General features: G+C 44.9%; 3 protein-coding genes and 1 gene segment (V, D, J or C); 2 read left to right on the forward strand and 2 right to left on the reverse strand.

Moving 5' to 3' along the window:
* Positions 1 to 207: 207 nt before the first annotated feature.
* Positions 208 to 3,277, reverse strand: LOC133509115 (immunoglobulin lambda-1 light chain-like). Its single transcript, XM_061835846.1, has 4 exons — positions 3,164 to 3,277; positions 2,731 to 3,064; positions 2,117 to 2,169; positions 208 to 649 (listed from the first exon to the last, which is right to left on the reverse strand). The coding sequence occupies exons 1-4, from the start codon at positions 3,201 to 3,203 to the stop codon at positions 330 to 332; spliced, it is 747 nt and encodes a 248-aa protein (XP_061691830.1). The 5' UTR covers positions 3,204 to 3,277; the 3' UTR covers positions 208 to 329.
* Positions 3,278 to 8,778: 5,501 nt separating this feature from the next.
* LOC133508956 (uncharacterized) lies at positions 8,779 to 9,606 on the forward strand. The gene is made up of 2 exons (XM_061835546.1): positions 8,779 to 9,223; positions 9,298 to 9,606. The coding sequence occupies exons 1-2, from the start codon at positions 8,872 to 8,874 to the stop codon at positions 9,567 to 9,569; spliced, it is 624 nt and encodes a 207-aa protein (XP_061691530.1). The 5' UTR covers positions 8,779 to 8,871; the 3' UTR covers positions 9,570 to 9,606.
* A 1,798-nt stretch (positions 9,607 to 11,404) lies between these two features.
* On the reverse strand, positions 11,405 to 12,582 carry LOC133508589 (Ig lambda chain C region-like). The segment is given in 2 exon segments: positions 11,405 to 12,049; positions 12,410 to 12,582. Coding segments are annotated over 2 exon segments (384 nt in total).
* hdac3 (histone deacetylase 3) lies at positions 12,490 to 22,293 on the forward strand. 2 transcript variants are annotated; one of them, XM_061834803.1, is made up of 15 exons: positions 12,490 to 12,590; positions 14,121 to 14,203; positions 15,474 to 15,616; positions 16,625 to 16,706; positions 16,821 to 16,877; positions 18,570 to 18,625; positions 18,702 to 18,835; positions 19,317 to 19,397; positions 19,476 to 19,549; positions 19,791 to 19,855; positions 19,928 to 20,017; positions 20,131 to 20,189; positions 21,350 to 21,429; positions 21,506 to 21,663; positions 21,732 to 22,293. In XM_061834803.1, the coding sequence occupies exons 2-15, from the start codon at positions 14,135 to 14,137 to the stop codon at positions 21,799 to 21,801; spliced, it is 1,218 nt and encodes a 405-aa protein (XP_061690787.1). In that variant the 5' UTR covers positions 12,490 to 12,590; positions 14,121 to 14,134; the 3' UTR covers positions 21,802 to 22,293. The 2 variants fall into 2 exon arrangements, with proteins under 2 accessions (XP_061690787.1, XP_061690786.1); XM_061834802.1 differs by lacking the exon at positions 12,490 to 12,590 and adding an exon at positions 13,734 to 13,940.
* The last annotated feature ends 1,332 nt before the right edge of the window (positions 22,294 to 23,625 follow it).

Consider the following 23,625-nt stretch of genomic DNA (forward strand, 5'->3'; position numbering starts at 1 on the left):
TTGTTTATATTAATAAATAATAATTTCCAGTCAACATAGAAATGAATACATTATTGTTGGTGAAGTCTGTCCATCATGTTTAGTTGAGAGTGGCTCGTCATTTAAGAGGACTGAATACAACACAGCAGCTCAGACATGCATTAGAGGGGTCAAAACGAATAAGCGGTTGAATCTAAATGGAATTATCAACCCATAAAACATTCATGACATGTTTTTATTGAAGAATTCTGAAGCATTCTAGCAAGGAGACAGAAAGCAAACACTTCCTATAAGCACGCAAACACATCATTGGTATGGCCTGGTCGGCCCGCAAACTAAATACTGACCATCTAAATCTCACACTTGGATTTGTTGATGGTGCTTTCAGCAGACTTGGAGCCCAAAGACACTTTACAGGTGTAAGCGGCGTCCGCGTCCCAGTCGGACGTCTCCACGGTCAAATAGCTGCTGATCTTGTAAGTACGGTCCGCCTGTCGCACGGCGGGACCGGTCACGACGGCGCCTCTCGCCGGAAGGCCGCGAGCCAGCCACGTGACGTCTGCGATCGGGAGCGACTGAGTGGCCACGCAGACCAGGGTGGCCTCTTTGGACTGGAGCTGGGAACTTGCTGGTGGGAAGACTGTCACCACGGGGGCAGGGAGGTCAGCGCCTGGAGGGACGTGGATCAATTTGCTTGTGTTAGGCTTGAGACGCAAGGTCCAAGGTACGAACGAAGGTGCGGTGAGAAACTCTCTCAGAGACTCACACATTCTAAAATACGAGAGAGTCTGTGTTGAAAACTCAGGATGAAGATAAATTTACTACAACAAATATGTCACCCAACAAAAAGTAACTTGCCACATATTAAAACGATTTGGCATCACTGGCTTCATTGATTCATGCTTTGTTTGATAAAATTTCAATCTGAATAGTTTTCGGAGTTGTAGAGATAAATTGAAGCATTCTGAGAGGCGTTATTTGTATTTATTGCCTAATAGTCATTAAATAAAATATAAAAAAAAGAAAAGCTTTAAAAAGTCACATAAACAACGATTTTATCATGCATTCGGCAAAGGGAAAACCACACTACAGTATTTCGTCAGCGTAAAAGGAATGAAGGTAATATAAATAAACAAAATAAACAAAAAATATAAATATGTTGTTAGTATGCATAGCAAAGTTAATCTTACAAATATTAATGTAGTTATGGTGAAAAAAATATTTAAAAATTAAATATAAAATGATAACAATAAATAAATCCACCCATCCTTCCATTTTCTTAGCTGCCTATCCTCACAAGGGTCGTGACAGTGCTGGAGCCTATCCCAGCTGTCAACGGGCAGGAGGCGTGTTACACCCTGAACCGGTTCCCAGCAAATCGCAGGGCATAACAATAAATTTTGAAGATAAATAATAAATGTTATCATGGATACTGGAGTAACATTATTTCTACTGTGTATATAAAGCCAATGTATATAATGCACAAATATTTTTCAAGAAATATCGACTAAATAAACTACACAAATATATAGACCAAAGGTAATCATACTACTAATTAGGATAGTCGTATTATAATCTAATTAGAATTAAATACCAGTAAATGTGTCACGTCAATCATAAATATTTTGCTTTGTTTCTAATAGAAACATAATATTTAGCTGTAAAATGATCATCGTTGGTAAATACTGGAACAAAAAAAGTAGCAATGCAAATGTATAATAAAAGAAAATGTTTTTTTATAAATTGGGCGGCAGAGTGAGCAACTGATTAGAGCGTTTGGCCTCACAGTTCTGAGCACCAGGGTTCAAATCCCTGGTCCCACCCATGTGGAATTTTCAAGTTCTCCTTGTGCCTGCGTGCGATTTCTCCGGGCACTCCGGTTCCCTCCCACATCCCCGTAAACAAGCAATAATTGGAAACTCTAAATTGCACCAAGGTGTGATTGTGCCCCATGATTGGCTGGGTGTACCCTGCCTCATGCCAAGGAATTGGCTCCAGCACACTGGCGGCGTTCGTGAGGATAAGCGGCTCAGAAAATGGATGGATTTCATAAAATTAACAATACTTGCTCAAATGTATTCATCTGGAAACGTGTACATGACGAGGTGTGAAAATGTGATGAATTCAAAGGACTTACTTGTCACAAGCAGCTTGGTTCCTCCTCCGAATACCACAACGATTCCGTTTGTGCTCACGGCCGTACAAAAACTGACACCACTGAAGACTCCTCCTCAACGTTCACACCGACCATCTTTATGACATTTATTTTTAATTCCGCATCCTACGAGCTGGAAATATTCACTCCTGAGCCTCTAAGCTCCACTTTGGTGTTGGTGGAAGTCCACATTTCGTGATGGGAACAATTCTCAGAGGGGCATCTTGATGGGGAATCTTGGGAGGGTAAAAATCTTGGTCATTTAAAAATAATATAAAAATGGGATCCGGGAGACATCGTGTATGATTTAGACTATGTTCACGCTGCAGTTGATATTTTTTTTAGGTCTTTCGACTGCGATGCCACTCTGCTAAGCATTCACTCCTCTCTGCAGCCGATTGGACCATCCTTCCGATCCAGCCGAATCCAGTCCAACACCCCAAAAGTGCACACCTTGTTGTTCAATTCAGACCAACAAGCTGATGGCCATTGTTCCTTTCGAGGTAATCATTTTACATGTGAAGCAGATGCAGAGCATTTCGGCTCGACACAAAGCAGAAGTAAGAGGGGGCAGTTTTTGTCACGGAATAAATCACTGTGTTACAGCTTCATTCGCAGTGCTGTCCCAAGTATTACAGTAATACTCAGCAGAGTCTCCTGCCTCTGCCTGTTTAATGATTAACTGGTAATTTACGGCGGAGGATGTTTTCGCACCAAAACGACTTGAGGAGAATCCTGCTCCAAATGTAGGAGAGGAGTACGTACGGTAATAATACAGAATAAACTGAGGAGCGTCTCCGGGAATATGTTTATAAAACCTGACGCTATTGCCATCATCCCTTTGAATGTTGCAGTCCAATACAACTTGTTGTCCTACAGGAACTGTCGTGACTGCCGGGGTCTGGGTCACCACTTTGGCCGCATCGACATCTGTCAAAGAATAAATGAAAAAATAAATCAATAAAACTATGTGCCGTCAGCCACCTCGAAAATGTCGTCATGGAGGGCGAACGCCGGGCAGCGTCTCACAAGTCAGTGCGCCGATGAGAAGGCAGACGATCGTCAGCATGGTGTCTGCGAGCGGTGGGGAAACCTCAGGCAAGCGGGTCAGTGGAGCGGTGCTGAATGCGGCCTGCAGCTTTTTAAAGCCTCAGAGGGGAAGTACTTGAAGGGCGGGGGGGAGGTTTGGGGGGGGGGGGCTTCACATCTCCCTGATCAGTAAATTTTGTACCTGGACCTTCTGTGGAGAATTCATCCCTCACTATTTTATTGCAGTAGTGGAAACCAATTCATACCGTACAAAAACACAACACACATCATCTGGAGCAGTTCTGTATCCGTATTTGTCCTCAAACATGTCAAAAACATAAAGAATTGAAATAAAACACCAAAGTATTGAATGTATGATTGTCTGCAGATCATTATGTATGAGTTTTCTTGCTCTGACCAACTAATTAGAAGAAAAATGCTGATGCTGTTTTGGTTCAGTTGAGGCAAATAATGAAAAGCAAATGATGAGAAAATTCCATAATGCACAGCGGCACTTTACTGATTAAGTACACGAAGCCACGGCTCCATCTCCAATAAATACATAAATACATTCGAGCATGATCGATTTTCTCACTCGAATCAAGAATCAAGAATCTCATTGTAAGATTCCAAATAATTTTAAAGCATACCCATCTAAAATTGTCCATTTTCAGGCAATTTATTTATGAAGAATATGTATCGTCCATGCCAAAGCAAGAATTGTTTTTGATCGAGTGATTGATTTTTCTGAAGATCCAGCACAGGACGTTTGTGGTACCCGGGGAACATGTTTGTTTTTTTTTTTGTTATTTTTTTGGACTAGTCACAATTTTTCAATCTTCTTCAAACTTACAGTGATCATATCCCAAAACGAAGAACCTGCTGATTGATAGATTTCATTAAAATGTCAAAGCAAGAATATTATTAGTTTCAACGGATGTTTGATGGAAAGATGTGTGAGACAGCTGAAGTGCTTTTGCCTTGCCAGGTCAACAGTTTATTTTATTGACTCATCTTTCAACTTTCAGTCGTTAGTTTATTAACCCAGTCCAAAACAAGAATCTTTTCGAGTTTTAAAGGCACTTGAAAGTTGTTTGCTTTCTTTGTGTTTTTCCCTTGAACAAGCATCAAATTTTGCCAAATTATTTTCTCATCATCAAGCAAGAATGCTGAAAACTCTCCCATCCTTCACAGACTTTAGAAGCGTTCATATTTGTTCAGATATGGGACGCTGCACAATCTTTGCCCGAGAGTAACATCGCTGCTTTCTGATGCAACGATTTGTCGGGGGCTTCCAGAAGGGCACTCAGTGTGCGCTCACTTTCATTTGTGTGAGTGATTTGTGAAGTGAAACTTGAGCGCTTCATTTACATGGAGCCAAATCGGAGTGCAGGTGCATCCTGGGACGGCAGAAAGAGGACGCTTCATTAGCCGAGCGCGAGCATTTATGTCTTGTGCAAGCCTCAAATCAGTAAACTTTTGACATTCAAAAATCCGAGTCTCAAAAACACAAACAAGCAAGGTGTATTTTTCAGTTGTTCCCATCAAATAATTTTGCTTCACGTGGTTCACATTATTTCTCATCTGTTGTCGAATTTCTTCGGATTGTGGCATTTGGTTGCAGCATTCTGCGATCTTTCGTCCAACTTCATTTTTTCGGTACAAATTTTTGTTTTAGTGGTTTCTTGACAGATCAGGTGTGGCCCTAATTAAGTTTGTGGGATGGTCAGCGAAGAATAACCAAAACATGGGATTAGTGATTCAACAAATGGGAATTTTTTTTTTTCTTTTTTTTTTACACAGGGCCAGGTTGCTTTAAATATATATATATTGTCATGCTCCTGGATTCCAGCCCGGGCTGGGCGTGGCCAGCTAATCAAAAGGCGCACACCTGCGCCTCATGACCACTGATTAGACCCAGTACATAGAGGACCCGGGGGACGACAAATACTCCGCTAGATCGTTGTTCTTGATGCCTCGTTCCCGCACTCCTGTTTTCCTGATTTCTGCTCTCCGTGCACCGACCCACGCCTGTCCACTGACCACCCTCGTAAGCCCATCCATACTAGTACTAGGATTGTTTGGACTGTCTGCCTGATCTCAGACCTCGGACCGAATAAAGGTTTCCTCTGTACTGTCTGCTGTCTCTGCAGTCGTGCATTTGGGTCCACCCTTGAGCCCCGTTTCGTGACAGAACGATCTAGCCAGAACATGGACCCAGCTGACTCCGAAGCCATCCGCCGTGCGCTGCAAGTGCAGGGCAAACGCCTGGGCGGGCAAGAGGCTGCTCTCCAGGGTATGAATCAACGGATCCAGGAGCTCTGCGCCCAGCTGGACCCGTGGCTAGCTTCTCAAGCTAGCGCGGCTGCTCCTGTGCCTCTCTGTGCCGGCATCACTCCGCTCTCTCGACCAGAGCGGTTCTCAGGCGACTCCGGTAACGTCAAGCACTTCCTGGCGCAGTGGGATCTCCACTTTGAGCTGCAAGCGTCCGCTTTTCCCACGGACCGCTCCCGGATCGCCTTCCTCATTTCCCACATGACGGGGAGGGCGGAGGCGTGGGCCACCGCCGAGTGGAGTCGTAACTCTGAGATCTGCCGCTCATGGGCGAGCTTCGTCTGCGCGCTCACTCAGGTTTTCCAGTACGCGGCTCCGGAACGCCAGGCGGCGTCCTCGCTCATGACGATTCGTCAAGGACGTCGCTGCGTGTCCGACTACGCCATTGAGTTCCGAATCTGCGCCGCCGACAGTCGATGGAACGAGGACGCCCTGCTCGATGCCTTTTTCCAGTGGCTTTCCCCCCGAATCCAGGGGACTCCTCATTGCAGTAGATCTTCCTCCCTCGCTGGACGCACTCATCGCGTTGGCCCTCAAGGTTGACCAGCGACTAGTAATGGAGGATCAACTAGCAGTGATAACTGAGGGAGAGAGGGAGGGCTCCAGTCCGGCTGCCGCCCGGTCGTCCACTGCTGAACCCACTCAGGTGGAGGGTCTCGACGGGCCAATGGAGGAGCGTCTGCGCCGGCGACGGGAGGGGCGTTGTTTTTACTGCGGGCGTTTGGGACACTTGATCGCCCGCTGCCCGACTCGACCAGAGCACTCTGACATCAGGATCTCTACTCCGGTGAGTGTGCGGTACACCGCGGCGGGGTCAGGGAGGTCCCTTCTTCACCTCACCTTGGGAACGGACTCCCGTTCATGCACTGTGACGGCTTTCATAGATTCTGGGTCGGAAGCAAACCTGATAAATCCCCGCGTGGTCGAAGAGCTGGGGGCAGCAACCTTCGTCACGCCTATGCCGCCAACGGCAAGTTCCTTTGTCGGGTTACACATCGCACTCAGACACTACGTATGAGCTTTCCGGACGCTCACTCGGAGCGTATTAGCTTCCATGTCTTCAACGCACGTAGTAGCGACATCATCTTGGGCAGCCCGTGGCTCAAAGAGCATAACCCGCACATAGATTGGACCACGGGTCAGATCAAGACTTGGGGAGAGGACTGTCTCAGTCGCTGTTTCGCTGTCCAGGAAGACAGGGGTATTCAAGTCGCGCCGGTTCGGCTAACAGAACCTAGTACCGCCCCGGACCTGACCGCGGTGCCCTCCTGCTACCATGACCTACGGGAGGTCTTCTCTGAATCTAAGGCAAAGTCTCTGCCGCCACATCGGTCATACAACTGCGCGATTGAACTCCTGCCAGGTACCTCTCCTCCCAGAGGGAAACTGTTCTCGTTAACAGGACAAGAGCATCAAGCCATGAGGGACTACATCGAGGACTCGCTGGCAGCCGGACTCATTCGCCCCTCATCCTCACCAGCCGGTGCAGGGTTTTTTTTTGTCAAGAAGAAGGACTCCACGCTGCGACCCTGCGTCGACTACCGAGGACTGAACGACATCACAGTCAAGAACAGGTACCCTTTGCCGCTCATCGCTACAGCATTCGAAATCCTTCAGGGAGCCCGGATCTTCACCAAGCTCGACTTGCGCAGCGCTTACCATCTGGTGTGGATTCGGGAAGGGGATGAGTGGAAGACAGCGTTCAACACCCCCACAGGGCACTATGAGTATCTTGTGATGCCTTTTGGACTGACAAATGCCCCAGCCGTCTTTCAAAACTTCATTAACGACGTGCTTCGGGAGTTTCTGAATAGATCTGTCTTTGTATACCTGGATGACATTCTCATCTTTTCAGCAGACCTAACCTCTCACATTCAACAAGTCAGAGAGGTGCTCCGGCGTCTGCAGCAGCACCAATTGTACGTGAATATGGAGAAGTGTGAGTTCCATCAGGCATCCGTGTCCTTCCTGGGCTTCGTCCTGGCTGAGGGAGAGATACGGGTCGACCCCCGGGAAGGTCGACGCGGTGCTGCGGTGGCCTACCCCCACCAACTAACGTGCAGAGGTTTTTGGGATTTGCCAATTTCTATAGGAAATTCATAAGGAACTTCAGTTCCGTGGCCGCTCCTCTGCATTCGCTCACCTCACCACATACCACCATCGAGTGGTCCGGGACCTGCCAGGAGGCCTTCAGCAGGCTAAAGGCAAGTTTCACTACTGCGCCCGTTCTCATTGTTCCGGACCCAGATAACCAGTTTGTGGTGGAGGTGGATGCATCAAATTCAGGAATCGGAGCAGTCTTGTCGCAGAGGAGTCCCAGGGATGGAAGGATCCACCCGTGCGCGTTCCTGTCTAGGAAGATGACCCCGGCAGAGAGGAACTACGACGTGGGAGATCGGGAACTGCTGGCGGTCAAGAGCGCATTGGAGGAGTGGCGGCACTGGCTGGAGGGCTCGCAAGTACCGTTCGTTGTCTTCACGGACCATAAGAACCTTTAATACCTGAAGTCTGCGAAGAGGATGAACGCCCGTCAGGCCAGGTGGGCCCTATTTTTCACCCGCTTCCGCTTTAAGGTGTCCTTCCGCCCAGGCTCCAAAAACTGCAAGCCGGATGCACTCTCGCAGATCCACGAGGGAGGACACACGGATTCAGACGCCGCTACTATCCTGCCAGCGGTGTGCTTCGTTTCCGGTTTCACCTGGGCGATCGAGTCGCGGGTGAAGGAGGCCCTGGGAGAGACTCCGCCACCCGCGGATTGTCTGTCGGTCCGCCTTTTCGTCATCCCATCTCTGCGGGGAGACTTCATCAACTGGGCCCATACCAACAAGACGGTCTGCCACCCGGGTATGGCGAAGACGCGTTCAGTGGTCGAACAAAGGTCCTGGTGGCCTAACCTCAGCAAGGACGTAAGGGAGTTCATCAACGCCTGCCCGGTGTGTGCTGCCAATAAGACTTCCCGCCTACGGCCTGTTGGTGAGTTGCGACCCCTGTCCATCCCCTTTCGTCCGTGGTCACACATCACGCTGGACTTCGTCACCGGCCTGCCGCCTTCACAAGGGAACACAGTGGTGTTGTCCGTAGTGGACAGTTTCTCCAAGATGGTCCACTTCGTGCCGCTTCCGAAGATCCCGTCGGCCAAGCAGACAGCCCAATTGGTCTTTGACGAGGTCGTCCGTTACCACGGGCTACCCCAGGACATCGTTTCGGACAGGGGTCCGCAATTCAGCGCCCGTTTCTGGAAGGAGTTCTGCAACCTCATCGGCGCTTCGGCTAGTCGGACATCGGGTCATCACCCAGAGTCTAGTGGCCAGACTGAGAGGATTAATCAGGAATTAGAGACCGGTCTTCGATGTCTGGCATCCAGGGACCAGAGCATGTGGAGCCAGCACATCAAGTGGGTGGAATATGCCCACAATTCTCTACCCTCCGCCTCAACAGGTATGGCTCCACTCCATGTCGTGCATGGCTACCCTCCGTCCCTGTTTCCTCCACTGGTCACAGACTCCGCGGTCCCGTCAGCCCTGGCCGTGGTGCGACGCTGCAAACGGACCTGGGAAGCAGCTCGGAGGACACTGCTGCGCATAAGCAGCGCCTACAATGCTGCAGCGGGCCGCACCAGAGCTCAGAGTGGGACAGCGAGTGTGGCTCTCCACCAAAGATCTCCCGCTGCGGACGGAATCCCGCAAACTTGCTCCCAGGTTCGTTGGCCCGTTCCCGATTTCCAAGGTTATTAACCCGGTCGCCGTCTCGCTGAAACTACCCAGGTCGATGAGGGTGCACCCTACGTTCCACGTCAGCAGACTTCGCCCGAATCTCACGTCGTCGCTGGCTCCTCCGCTCAAGTCCCCTCCGCCCCCCCGCATGGTCGACGTTGGGTTGGTGTATACTGTGCGCCGGTTGCTGTCTTCGCGCCGCAGAGGAAGGGGGGGTCCAGTACCTGGTGGACTGGGAGGGATATGGCCCGGAGGAGCACTCCTGGAACCCCTCCCGCTTCGTCGTGGACCGCTCCCTCATCAGGGACTTTCACGCGGCTCACCCTGATGCTCCTGGGCCATCCAGAGCCGGCCGTTAGGGTTAGGGTTCGTCTAGGTCGCGGTCTTTTTAGACCTCACGGGCATATCTTTCCATTTAACATTCAATGTAGCAGAGTGGACAGAAAATAGTGGTTTAGTGTAATTTTGTATCTGACCTCTGGGTGGCAGCACTAAATCGTTCATGCTTAGTACACTTAGAGAGAAGGTCGAATTTCCCTTGTGTAAGCAAGCAACCACAGAACACACATGAAGTTCATCGTCGTGTTGTCCATCATTTTCGTGTATGTTAGCCTTCAGAAAACATTGGCTGTAAATTTGCTGTGATGCACGAGCCCAATCTTTCATCTTTCTGTCGGTGCATGTTGTATGGGAAAGCAAATATGTTCACTTTGGTGCATATCCGAGCTGATGGGTTGTTTTCGTGTGACGTCACCCGTTGGGCTGCGTCGAACGGCAACCATTTTCAGTCCCTGAGCTCCCTGACTCATACAAAGGCAAGGTGGACGACATTATGTTTCTAACTGCATTTATTGAAGACACGACGGACAGCACATCAAGCCCAGACTGACTATTAGTTCATGTGACTCAGGACAGCGTAACAGATACGCAGCATTGTGCCCTTGATCTTTTACTCTAGAAATCACAAAGGAGGAGCACTTATCTGTATGCTAACACGGAAAACAAAAGGCGGTGGAGTACATATATTTTTTTTAATATCGAGGCAAACTCCATTTATTCAATTGTTTTTCCAAAAGTAAAACCTGTATATTAGTTCACCACAAGCAAAGCGACATGTTTATCCATCCACCCATTATCTACCGCTTTTCCCGGTCGGGTCGTGGGGGAAGTAGCTTCAGCAGGGATACCCAGGCTTCCCTTTCCCCAGCCACTTCTTCCAGCTCTTCCGAAGCTGGCTGTTAATTCTCCGTTCTACACTGAGCACGTTAACGCGTAAAGGGACCAGTAAAATATCCATTTCAAAATATGGTTTGACATCGGGATTAACCTAGCAGACGAAAGCCCACCCTACAGCATATGATTGTCTTTTTTTTTTATTTGGCAGTGAACCTCAACTGAGAATGGCAATAAACAATTTGAAGCCTCTCTTTTATGAAGAATAATTCCCAATTCTATCTCACAAACTTTGAAAGGGTTCTGCTCCCATCCAGGTGTGCGCCTCCCAATTAACGCAGCCGCGCGGGCACCCGCACATCTCGTGCTGAAGCGGCAGGATCATGACGTATATCAGATGTCAGGGTGGCTGTTTCGCTATTAGCGTGGACTTTTATGTTAACCTACAGGTTGTAATACCTGTTCATCAGTGGATAGGATTTTCAATTGGTTAACACTGTTAGTTTAGGTCGGTAGTTTTATACATTTGGATGATGTTCAGTGCAGGCTTAATTGACATCTCACCAAGTGCTGAATATTTCTTCTCACTGTTTACAGTTTCACTCTGCTTCAATTGTTCAATAAAGGAAGCTCATCTCCTGGCTTTTGAACAGAGCTTGACTGGCTGTTAATTCTCCGTTCCACACTGAGCACATTGACACGTAGAGAGACCAGTAAAATATGCATTTCAAAATATGGTTTAAATATGGAGTGGCAAGAAACAATTTGAAGCCTCTCTTTTATGAAGAATATTTCCCAATTCAATCTCACAAACTTTGAAAGGGCTCTGCTCCCATCCAGAGCTTGGATCTCAAGTATGCGTATAGTCAAAGCAAACTATGGCCAAATGTGTATGTATTTCCAAGTACCACTGTATTCATAAATAATTCAATTTTTAAACATTTTCTACAGTCATTAATAAAGTCTTTAATCATAATATAAAACTACAAACATTTTGTTTCTGAATATTTTGAAGCGTTAGCTTGAGAGGCTTTGTTTATATTAATAAGTAATCATTTCCAGCCAAGGTAGAAATTAATACATTATTGTTGGTGGAGTCTGTCCATCATGTTTACTTGAGAGTGGCTCGTCATTGAAGAGGACAGCTCGGACATGCATTAGACGGGTCAAAACGAATAAGTGGTTGAATCTAAATGGAATTATCAACCCATAAAACATTCATGACATGTTTTTATTGAAGAATTCTGAAGCATTCTAGCAAGGAGACAGAAAGCAAACACTTCCTATAAGCACGCAAACACATCATTGGTATGGCCTGGTCGGCCCGCAAACTAAATACTGACCATCTAAATCTCACACTTGGATTTGTTGATGGTGCTTTCGGCAGACTTGGAGCCCAAAGACACTTTACAGGTGTAAGCGGCGTCCGCGTCCCAGTCGGACGTCTCCACGGTCAAATAGCTGCTGATCTTGTAAGTACGGTCCGCCTGTCGCACGGCGGGACCGGTCACGACGGCGCCTCTCGCCGGAAGGCCGCGAGCCAGCCACGTGACGTCTGCGATCGGGAGCGACTGAGTGGCCACGCAGACCAGGGTGGCCTCTTTGGACTGGAGCTGGGCACTTGCTGGTGGGAAGACTGTCACCACGGGGGCAGGGAGGTCAGCGCCTGGAGGGACGTGGATCAATTTGCTTGTGTTAGGTTTGAGACGCAAGGTCCAAGGAGGCGTTATCTGTATTTAGTGCCTAACAGTCATAAGATAAAATATAAAACAAACAAATATAAAACAAAACATTCTATTAATGTTCGTAATGTGACATAAAGACAGTACATGATTAATAATGATTCGCACTTAATGTGCTCACTGTAAGGTGATGCAGTGATTCTCAACTCGTGGTTCACGGACAGGAAATAAAGATTTACAGGTATTTTTTTTACGACGATCTCAATGTACAACTCACTGTTTCTTCATTGCATTGTTTTATATAATTTTTTTCAGAGCGCCATTGTAAATGAAGGGTCATTTACAGTAATATTTAACGTGCATCCAAGTGTGGATTTGCCTTCTATTTGTAAAATAAAAAAGCTCCATTTTATAAGCAATCCCACGGTGTTCTTCCTGGTTTCTCCATGATTGGCTGCTGTGCGCGTCATAACACGTCCTACTGCTTCCAGATGGGGAAAGATCAGAATCAACTTTAATGGCCAAGTATGTAACAATTTGGCATTAACACTAACCCTAACTTCTCTAGAAGTGTATAGAATTCAATAGAATTTGTATAACACAACTTGTTCTATCGAACTTTGGCTGTGATTTTCGATGGAATTTCTACAGAACAATGGAATTTTGAATCAAAATTCTATAGGACTTAGGTCCTAAAGTAGTATAGTTCTTTAAAAATTCTTTAGAAATGTTCTAAAGAATTTTTTTTAGCAGGGTCTGAACAAAAAAAAAAAAAAAAAGACTGGATGGCTCATTGGCCACCAAAACTGAAGTCGCCATCCGCCATCTTGATACTCCCAAAACAACTATGCTGACCTGTGCAGCGACAGCAGTTATCTGCGTAAGGTCATTTAGAAAGATTTACTTTGACACTGTTAAACTTTATTTGTCAAGGTTTTTTTTTTAATTTTCTGATGAGCTAAATTCACTTGAACAAAGATTTGTTTATGGTTGTTGTTCACTATTCACTCTATGCTTCACCTTTATAAGCCGACGGTATTTTGCGAAAAAGCGATGTAAATATTTTCTCAAGCTTCGTCAGTGGATAAGCAAGAAATCACATTTTCTGTGAAACTTTTGATGAATTTCATAATACAGAACTCTACAAATTGAGTTTGATTTTCAAATGAGAGGAAACAAGTTTAAATTTTCTGTCTGAAATAAGACGTCGCATAGACAACAATTGAACAATGCGTTTAACATGTATTTTCCCTTTGCGAGTCTTTATTTAAAAAAATATACCCAATGGATTGACTTAAAATTTAATGTTTTATTTGACCAAAAAATGCTTTGTTTTTTGCTATGTTCTGATGATAATTCTTCACAGCATTTTGGGAAAAGTTCACATGTCACGGAACTCGGGCCCTAGGTAATATGCAAGGTTTCTTGGTACTTTCCTTTGCACTTAGCCTTTTTTTTTAGGCTTACCAAGTCGAATTAAAATTCCTTAATGTTACCAGAAGTGAAAAAATGTCAAGCTCACACGACCAGTTTTAATTCTACATGTCAAATTTTGAGGAAATAATCCAACCCGTAAACCATGTCCTCTACGCGTTTTGGGAGTACCAAGGTGGCGGCCAACTGGCTTCAACCAATCGCTATCCAGTCCTTCTTTGGTCTGAGCTCCCCCCCGCCCTGCCCTGTCGGGGTTGTCGCTACCTGATGACGTCACCCATTCTGTTTTTACGATGGCGTCTACATCTGCTCAGTGAGAGACAAAATGTTTTCTTTATAGTAGTTAAGGCGGTCACAAATCCAAGAACGCAACATATTTTTTCAGAATGACCAACAGAACGTCGTATTTCTATGACCCGGACGTGGGTAACTTCCATTACGGTGAGTAACAATGGTGTGTTGGCTAGCGGGCCTACAAAATGCAATGGATGCTTTCTTAATTTCATTTGATTGTCAAGGCACTTGTTCATTTGATATATGAAACCCGACATTGGCTTCCAGCTTTGTTGAAAACGTAAAGGAAGGTTTGTTTGGGTTTAATATTATTTTTTCTTAATAAAGGTGCTGGTCATCCTATGAAGCCTCACAGACTGTCCCTGACTCACAGCCTGGTGCTGCATTATGGACTCTACAAGAAAATGATGGTGAGCTCACACTGGCTACAATATAACCAAACTCTAAAATATAACTGGATTAAATTTAGCAAATCCTTCAGTGGACACTGATAGGGATTGAGCCAGGTTGGTGCTCCTATAAATGAATGGCCGCTCATTGCAGTACAGGCATGTATGGTGTGTGTATGCCATGTCATTTGAGTTATTGCTACTTTAATGCAAGTGAGTGGGTTCATTTAATATCGTCAAGCCCAGTTATGCCGCAGTAGAGCCTACATTAGTCATTTCCCGATATTAACATTCTGATCAGTCTGTTTTGGCTGAGATGCAAATATTCGTGACAAAATTAATGTCTTCACATCAGACGTTAACATACTACTGTACTGGCACTAGCGACATGACCAAATAGATTCCAGAAATACTGTACAGTATTTTTCCACAGACATTAAATCACTTTAAAATATTTTCTTTTTTAACCACATAATAGAATATCACAAGTAAGTGGGATTTTGTAATGATTAAGGGAGGTTTACATTCAGAAAAACAAATTCTGGTCAATTTGCGATTACAGAATTGCGAATCTGCAGGGGTCAACTGTATACGGTATAAGGAGTCCTCGAGGACCGAGATCAGTTCCTTACAGTCGCAACTTAACTCGAATTTTGAGTTAAGTCAGATTCCGCCAATAAAGTCAGAATTTACATAAAAATACTTTGGATAAAAAACAAATACATTGAAGTAAACAAGATGACATACTTAGCATTACTGCTGAGATGTGGATGGAGAAGAAGAAGAAGGGGAGGCTGTGCTTAACTATTGCGGAGGAACCTGGTCCTCAATCCTCGAAAAGTATCAAAGAACCTTGTTTTGTGATCATTGTATCCGACATCGGAACGGAACCCTTCACATGCGCTAAAATACAGGCTTTGTCTTTCATAATTGTAACCACGGTCGACCGACTGAAGCCTTGGTGGTGTTGGCGTCTCTCCTTTCTCCGACCTTTTTAAGATCCTGAGCTTCGTTTCCATGGTAGCTTTCTTCTTTGGGGCAATAATTTTGAAAAAGGAGGGTGAAAAATGCAAAGATACTCTCGGCGCACAAACACGGACAAGCATTAGCCAGACAAAATGGCGGACGGGGGACGGGCGTTGTCAATCAGAAACGTCTTAAGTCGAGACCGTCTTAACCCGAGGACTCCCTGTAAATTCAAAAGTGAAACCTCTTCAGTCATATGAAACTATATATATATTTTTATATATATATATATACACACACATATACATGTTGTTGTTTTTTGCAGGTGTTTAAGCCATACAAAGCATCCCAGCACGATATGTGCCGTTTCCATTCCGAAGACTACATCGACTTCCTGCAGAAGGTCAGCCCCAACAACATGCAAGGCTTCACCAAGAGCCTCAACACATTCAACGTTGGAGACGACTGGTGAGTGTTCACGTCCATCCATTTTCGATAGCCCTCCTCATTACGGTCACGTTTGCGTGGAGTCTTTTCGCAGCTGATTTTTGGCAAAAGGACAGAAACGCTCCTGACTGGTCATGTCGTGACAATATATTACCATAATTCCCGGCCTACAGAGCGCATCTGGTTACAAGCCTCACCGAGTACATTTGTAGAGGAAATACCATTTTGTACATACATACGCCGCAGCTGTGTAAAAGATGTGCTCACATTGAAACCCACATTCAAACACGAGATATTTACAAAGAAAGATGGTACACAGGAAGAGTTTAACGCTAGCGGCACGCTCAAGCTAGCACTAATGCTAGCGCCGAGCTAGCGCTAACGCTAACAGGGCCGGTTAAAATAAAACTTACCGGTAAAAATCACTGAGACACGCCGGTAACACAGCATCAACACAATAGCACAGCGGTAATGCTAGTGCAGCACTAACAGGGCCGGTAAAAGTCACTTCCTCGGCACATATATTCCACCGGTCTCTTTCTTACCTTTTCTGCTCGAGTGCCCCCTTGCGGCCGTTAGAAAAAAATGCACAAATTAGCCGCATCACCGCATAAACCGCAGGGTTGAAAGTGTGTGGAAAAAAGTCACGGCTTGTAGGCCGGAAATTACGGTACTCAGAATTAGATTCGCACGATTAATACCAAAGGAAAACAATACTACATGACTAAAGGTGAAAAGTTGGGTGGAAAAACATGCAATAAAAATCGTGACGACCACATTGGGGTAGTCCTTAGCAGATTTGCATCACCATTGAGAGGTCCTGCGTTTGAATCTTTTCTCTTTTCTTTTTTAAATTGTCATATTATAAAATCTCAATTTGAGCTAACGGGTTTATTCAGTGCCTTTTTCCAGGGTACTTGGAATTTCTCTGAAAAGTTACTTGCCGGTTAGAAGCATCGCATCAGAATGCATATGTGCATTTCTTTGTTTGCACACTTACTGAGGTGTCATGTTGTTTGTGTGTTTAAGTCCGGTCTTTCCAGGTCTTTTTGAGTTCTGCTCCAGATATACCGGAGCCTCGTTGCAGGGCGCCACTCAACTCAATCACAAGGTAAAAGGGATAATTTTTTTTTTTTAATGTATAAATGAATGAACGTTGTTTCCTGAGCATTTATCTGTCTCACACTGTCTTGCTCATTCACAGTGGTTCCATTTTATCTTCCAGATTTGTGACATTGCTATCAACTGGGCAGGAGGACTGCACCATGCCAAAAAGTTCGAGGTCAGAATACACATCAATACAAAAGCTGTGTCTGACATTCTGCCCTTCTGACATTCTGTATATTTGTTGACGAAGGTATAGTTATTATTATTATTGCGATTTTTGTCCACTGATTTAGCAAAATAAAATAACAAAAATATTAGACACACAACTCCTTATTATTACAGTACCACACATTCTAAACTAATCCACAATAATCAACACTATCAAAAAGACAGATTTATTATTATTTTTTAATTAAACAAGTGCCAGATTTTGGAAAAACGTGTCAGTGGCGCACTTTTGTCAAAATTCTCCCCACTCTTTTGTCACAACTGAGTGGACTGCAGAAGGGCTCACTCGCAGCACACATTTTCCCCAATAGGCAAATAAAAGATTCACAATGCTACCTCAGTTTTCAAACGAAAATTTCAACTTTTTTTTTTTTTTTTTTTTTTTTGCTTTTCGAGCAAAAATCGGTATTCGAACGCCCCGACCAGTTTAGCCACGACGATTTGTTAGTGTGCTTTCGAATGCACCCCCGAAAAAAAAAAAAAACGGAAAGGACGTAATGCGCGCGACCACATGCGACGCAACCAGTTGACCCACGCACTCTGGGTCCCTCTGCACGCGGACGTGTCCCGGTAGTTACTTTTTTTTCTTCCAAATGAGCAACATTAACCCCCAATCATGGCTCCAAAGATGGCAAGTGGAACTGCTGGTGGTGAAAAGAGGGAAGTGGTGCGTAAAACTGACGACTTCAAGAAGGATTTGATAGCCGAATACGAATCTGGTGTGCGTGTTTCTGAGTTATCGAAGAAGTATGGCGTGGCGAAATCGACTATCAGCACCATGCTGAAATACAAGGATGCCCTCAAAGCAGAATGTTGCAGAGCGCCGCAAAATTTCAATGATTTTGTTATGAGCCACTTCAGGAAGGTGCTCAAAAGACAGCAGAAACAGTCTACATTAGATTCTTTCTTTGTTAAAAAGGGGCGAGTCACCCTCACCGAAGACATTTGAAACAGTTGTTTTGCATTGCTTTTTTCTTTTGTTCCATTAACCCTACCTCTTGTTGCAAGTTACATGTTTTGTACATGTTACTGTATGTGCAAATAAAAAACTATTTGTCTTTTTCTCCCCTCATTATTGCTTGTTTAAACTTATTCTGCACTTTTGTTAAAAAAATGTTTACAATGCTGGGGGCGCTACAGATACATCAGTGTAGTCGCAGCCAAGCATACTGTACTACTAAAGCATACATTTTAAGCAAAAAATAAATATATTTCTTAAATGATTTGATTAGATAAAGTATTTGAACTATACATATATTTCTACTTTGCAGTTTATTATCAGGAAACGCCCCAAAAAATGCTTTAAAAAACATTTCTTTAGGCTTGGAACGGATCGTTTCATTTTCCATTGACTGTAATGGGAAAACGCGCTTCGGTTTTCAACCAGCCTTCTGGAATGGATTGTGTTTGAGAAGCGAGGCACCACTGTACTAGGTTGTTAAATTTCTCATGGGATGGATGGGCTGCCTCCTCAGACACTAAAGTAAAAAAGTTAAAGTAGCAAAAGTTTACATTGCTCTCTTGTCTAAGTGTACGTACCTAATGTTGTGATCGGTTTGTGTGTGTGATTTCTTGGTTATTATTCATAAGTCAAATATTGCCTTACTACGGGACAAAGCTGTGACTGTCGTGTTTGCAGGCGTCGGGATTTTGTTACGTCAACGACATCGTCATCAGTATACTGGAGCTTCTCAAGTAAGGCGACGCACAGTGTGATGCGACCCGTGGCCGCGGCACGCTACATATCCTCAACAGTGTTTGCGCGTTCCAGATACCACCCGAGGGTCCTGTACATCGACATCGACATCCACCACGGCGACGGCGTGCAAGAAGCTTTCTACCTTACCGATCGTGTCATGACCGTGTCCTTCCACAAATACGGAAATTACTTCTTCCCCGGAACCGGTGAGTGCTCCTTCCAGCTTTCTCGGAATTAATAAATGTAGCTTAATATCCTGATGAATTAATGTATTTGTGAATTTCTCAGCATTAAACATTCAACTTCCTAAATAACCGCTCTTGTAGGTGAACTTGAAAGTGACAATTTTAGAGGTGGGCTTTCTTTCTTTGGTCAGGACTTTTTCCTCAAGGGCCACATAGAAAAATTGAAGGGGCTGCGTTGAAATTTATGGCTTTTATTAAACTTGATAAAAAACAATCTACCAATCAGTTTTACGTTGTTGATAAATTCAGTTTTCAAGAAAGGTGACCGGAGGGTGTGTTCCAAACTATAGAGGGATCGCACTCCTCAGCCTCCCTGGTCAGGTCTACTCAGGGGTACTGGAGAGGAGGGTCCGTCGGGACGTCAAATATCGGATCCAGGAGGAGCAATGTGGTTTTCGTCGTCTGCAAGTGTGTACTAATAAAGTGTGTGTGTTTTTTGAAGGTGACATGTATGAGGTCGGAGCAGAAAGTGGCCGCTACTATTGCCTCAATGTTCCCCTCAGGGACGGCATCGACGACCAGAGTGGGTGACACCGCGGCACAAATATGCATCTGACAGTTTTACAGTTACATTCTTTGACTTTGTGTGTGTGTGTGTTAGGCTACAGGCAGCTTTTCCAGCCAGTCATTAAGCAGGTGGTGGATTTCTATCAGCCTACTTGCATTGTTCTGCAGGTACGCCAATCGCTTATTTCCATCTCACAAGGTGTTCACATACTTTTATACCTATATTATCCCCCAAATGTAATGGAAACAAAGAAAGGGCTGCCTTCCCTGAAGCCAGAACCAGATAGTTGTCCAAAGTTTCAGGGGCAACTGAGAAGTCTCCGACTCTTGGTTGACGAATACATATGTATATTTAGTATTACGTTTGCTGAGGCAGAACTAAAACGGACGCGTTCCATAAATCTTTCAGTGCGGAGCAGACTCTTTGGGCTGTGACAGGCTGGGGTGCTTTAATCTCAGCATTCGAGGACACGGGTATGTATCCGAAAAAGTGACTGGCCACACGCGCGGCTCTTGCCGTTCAAGTGTTTTTGTGTGGCCGTGCAGCGAGTGTGTGGAGTTCGTGAAGAGCTTCAAGATTCCTCTGTTGGTCCTGGGAGGAGGCGGATACACGGTTAGGAACGTGGCTCGGTGTTGGTAAGTTGGGTCCACGTGGGAAATTTGTCCGAGGCGCAATCAGAAACGTTGCTTTGAATGACTCACAAATTCATTTCAAAATAGACTTTAACTGTGCTTTATCGCAACAACAGGACCTTTGAGACGTCGCTATTATTGGACGAATCGATCAGCGACGAGCTGCCCTACAGTGGTGAGCGACCGCTTCGTCTCTTCAGATTGCAGCGGATGTTGCAAGGTGGCGCAGCTGGTAAAGCGTTGGCCTCGCAGTTCTGAGGTCCCGGATTCAATCCCAGACCCGCCTGTGTGGAGTTTGCATGTTCTCCCCGTGCCTGCGTGGGTTTCCTCCGGGCACTGCGGTTTCCTCCCACGTTCCAAAAAACATGCAACATTAATTGGACACTCTGAATTGCCCCGAGGTGTGATTGTGAGTGCGACTGTTGTTTGTCTCTAAGTGCCCTGCGATTGGCTGGCAACCAGTTCAGGGCGTACCCCGCCTACTGCCCATTGACAGCTGGGATAGGCTCCAGCAATCCCCGAGACCCTCGTGAGGATAAGTGGTAAAGAAAATGGATGGATGGAGTGATGGACAATTTTCCGCAGATTCGCGTAATTCAGTTTTTTCAGTTGAAAATGTTATTTTTGTGACAGGTGTAAATCGTTGAGAAAATTTGGGGTGGGGGGTGTCATTTCATGGTCTCTTTCTCTTTCTCTCTCTCTCTCTCTCTCTCTCTCTCTCTCTATATATATATATATATATATATATATAAACTGTTTTTTTAAATTAAATTACTTGTGTACTTATTTCTGATGTATAACTTTTAAGTGCGGGAGCCCATTAGATATAAATTTCACTCAGTCTACATTTTTATGTCTGAAGTTTGGCAAAATTATTTTGGTTGTTTGGACTATTTTAAGTTTTCAAAATGTTTCTTTGTTTACATTGTTAGAAGTAACCAGAGGTCACCATTTAACAGTGTGTTTTATAAAAAGTTTTCGTGCCCAAAGGGGGGGGGGTGCACCCACCCTTGAAACCCCCGTCTCCCCTGTCTCCCACTTCCATCCCCAAAGGTAGACATTTTCAGTGTTTTTCCAAATTGGTCAAATGTCATCCCTGTTTTTGAAATCTGGTACCATCTAGTGGAGTGTTTTCAAATTGTGGGATCAGAGATATTTGGGGGGGGTTGGGCTACCACAAAATCTTCATTATTAAGTTATACCTGACTGTTTTTCATGTTTTTGTTGATTTCCATGGAAGGTGTGTGAATAGTATGGGGTCTACTGAACTCTTGAAGCCATTTTGTGCTAACTGAAACGGTAATGATGTCAATAATGCCCTTGTGTTCTTTCCAGAGTACTTTGAGTACTTCGCTCCAGACTTCACACTGCATCCCGACGTCAGCACCAGGATAGAAAACCAAAACACTCGACAGGTGAAAATCCCGGACTGCAGTTAGGGTGTCGCACATGCCTCCGCGTTCTTCTTCACCGTGTTGGTGGTGGGTGCAGTATCTGGAGCAGATCCGTCAGACGGTGTTTGAGAACTTGAAGATGCTGAACCACGCCCCCAGCGTTCAGATCCACGACGTCCCCTCGGACATGCTGAGCTACGAACGCACCGATGAGCCCGATCCCGACGAGAGAGGCGGCGAGGAAAACTACACGCGGTCAGAACGAATTTAAGAGTATAACAAATTATATTTGAAGTTTTGATCCTGATGTCACTTTTCCACAGGCCAGAAGCACCTAACGAGTTCTACGATGGTGACAATGACAACGACAAGGAAAGCGATGTGGAAATTTGACAAAGGAGGAAGGACTCGAACAATTTTCCTACTTTTAAAAAAATAATTCATGGGGTCACTGACAATTATGATGGCCACTGACCATGTGAACATGATTTTTTTTTTTCTTTTTCCACAAGAAGTTTGCATTTTTAAATCTCTCTTCACCGTGTTCATATTGTGTTCGTGAGGTACGTTGTCACCTGGCACACTTTTTTTTTTTAAGGTCTGGTCAAACGTTTCATACACCCGGAAAAATTACAAAAAACAATTCAGGTGCCTTTCTGTTCAATGGTTTTAAGTCAATTTCCATTTGTTGCTGGATTCTGCATAAGTGATTGTGTCATTGGAATACACTTGTATCATAGAAAAGTACAGCACGCTGTGTATATATAAGGACTGCACTTGTGCAGTGGTATGTTTGTACACTGTGTAACCTGTTAGTCAACATTTTAGATTACAGTGGTTTTGATATTTTTGCATTTTTTTTTTTTAATAAAATACTCAAACATCTGTTTGTTGAACTTTCAGAATGGGAATCGCAACAACACCCACGTCCTTTCGGACCTGTCAATCACTTGTACAATAATAGCCAATCAGATAGCTGCGTTGTCTTAACCCCTGGCTTGACACGCCCCTGTCGCTATGTTGTCCCACAAGCAATACTGGTTGTCAACAGCATGCGCTTGGAAAAGTTAATGATATGAAGAAAATGGTCCTCAGATGTGCAATTCTGATGAAAGATATCCTGCTAGGTTACAAGGGGCCCGGTTGATTAATTTTCCAAAGCCTAAAACACAGTTGACGAAGTGTCTACGATGGATTAAGGCTTGCGGAAGGGCGCACTTACAACTAAATATGAACAATATCAACAAACACAAGGCTGTATGTTCGAAGGTAAGTGAGGGAGAAGTATCTTCTCTGAGTTTGATTGAATTGACCCCTCCGTGGATATTGCGCAATCCGCGTCACTGACCAATCAGAGGCCAGAGATCTGCATAGACCAAAGCCCGTTTTTGCTCCCGCCATTTTCTCTGACAACATTGAATGGTCCAGTATAGGTTTAGTTAGCGTTTTATCGCGTATTTGGGTTATTTAACAAAAAACATGGTTAAGAGGTGTAGTCACGGACTTTGTAATAGTGACGACAGGTATCCTGAAAGGCTAGTTGGTGGAGTTCGATTCGTACCCTTTCCAAAACCGAAGACCCAGTACGAAAAATGCCTTCGATGGATCAAACTTTGTGGAAGACCGCATCATCAACTAAATCCATCTAATATCAACCGGAACACATATGTTTGCACGAAGGTATGCCCTATATTTGATTTTCAATACGTGTCTCGAAGTTCTTCACTAGCATAACACTGCTGCGTGTGAACGATTGACACACTTAATCTTTGTTGAGCGATATTTAGCGATGATCGGACTGCACAAACGAATCGATTTCTTGCTGGCTCGCGGCCAGAAGCTTAACCAGACGGTGTTTGCACGAAGATATGCCCTAAATTTGATTTTCAATACACGTCTCGTATAAATGAATGAGACGTTCTCCGCTGGCATAACACTGCTACGTGTGAATGATTGAATGAAATCAGAAGCATGGCGTCTCTCTCAGTTAAGAATGTATTGTATTGTATTTGCCATTTTTACTGTTTGTCTTACGTGAGCGCACGTGGCGTGACGTCACTTCAGGAGGCGTGGTTAAGTGCCCTGTACGGAGGGGTCGATTATCAGTGCAGGCAAACAACTTTCACTTTGTTAGTGTATCACTGACCTGCACTTTGTTTTATGGCAAAGAGTCAGGTTAGGGATACGTAAATGCACCATGTCATGCAAGAGAAATGT

Source organism: Syngnathoides biaculeatus, chromosome 11 (assembly GCF_019802595.1).
Source record: "Syngnathoides biaculeatus isolate LvHL_M chromosome 11, ASM1980259v1, whole genome shotgun sequence".
NCBI classification, from domain to species: Eukaryota; Metazoa; Chordata; class Actinopteri; order Syngnathiformes; family Syngnathidae; genus Syngnathoides; species Syngnathoides biaculeatus.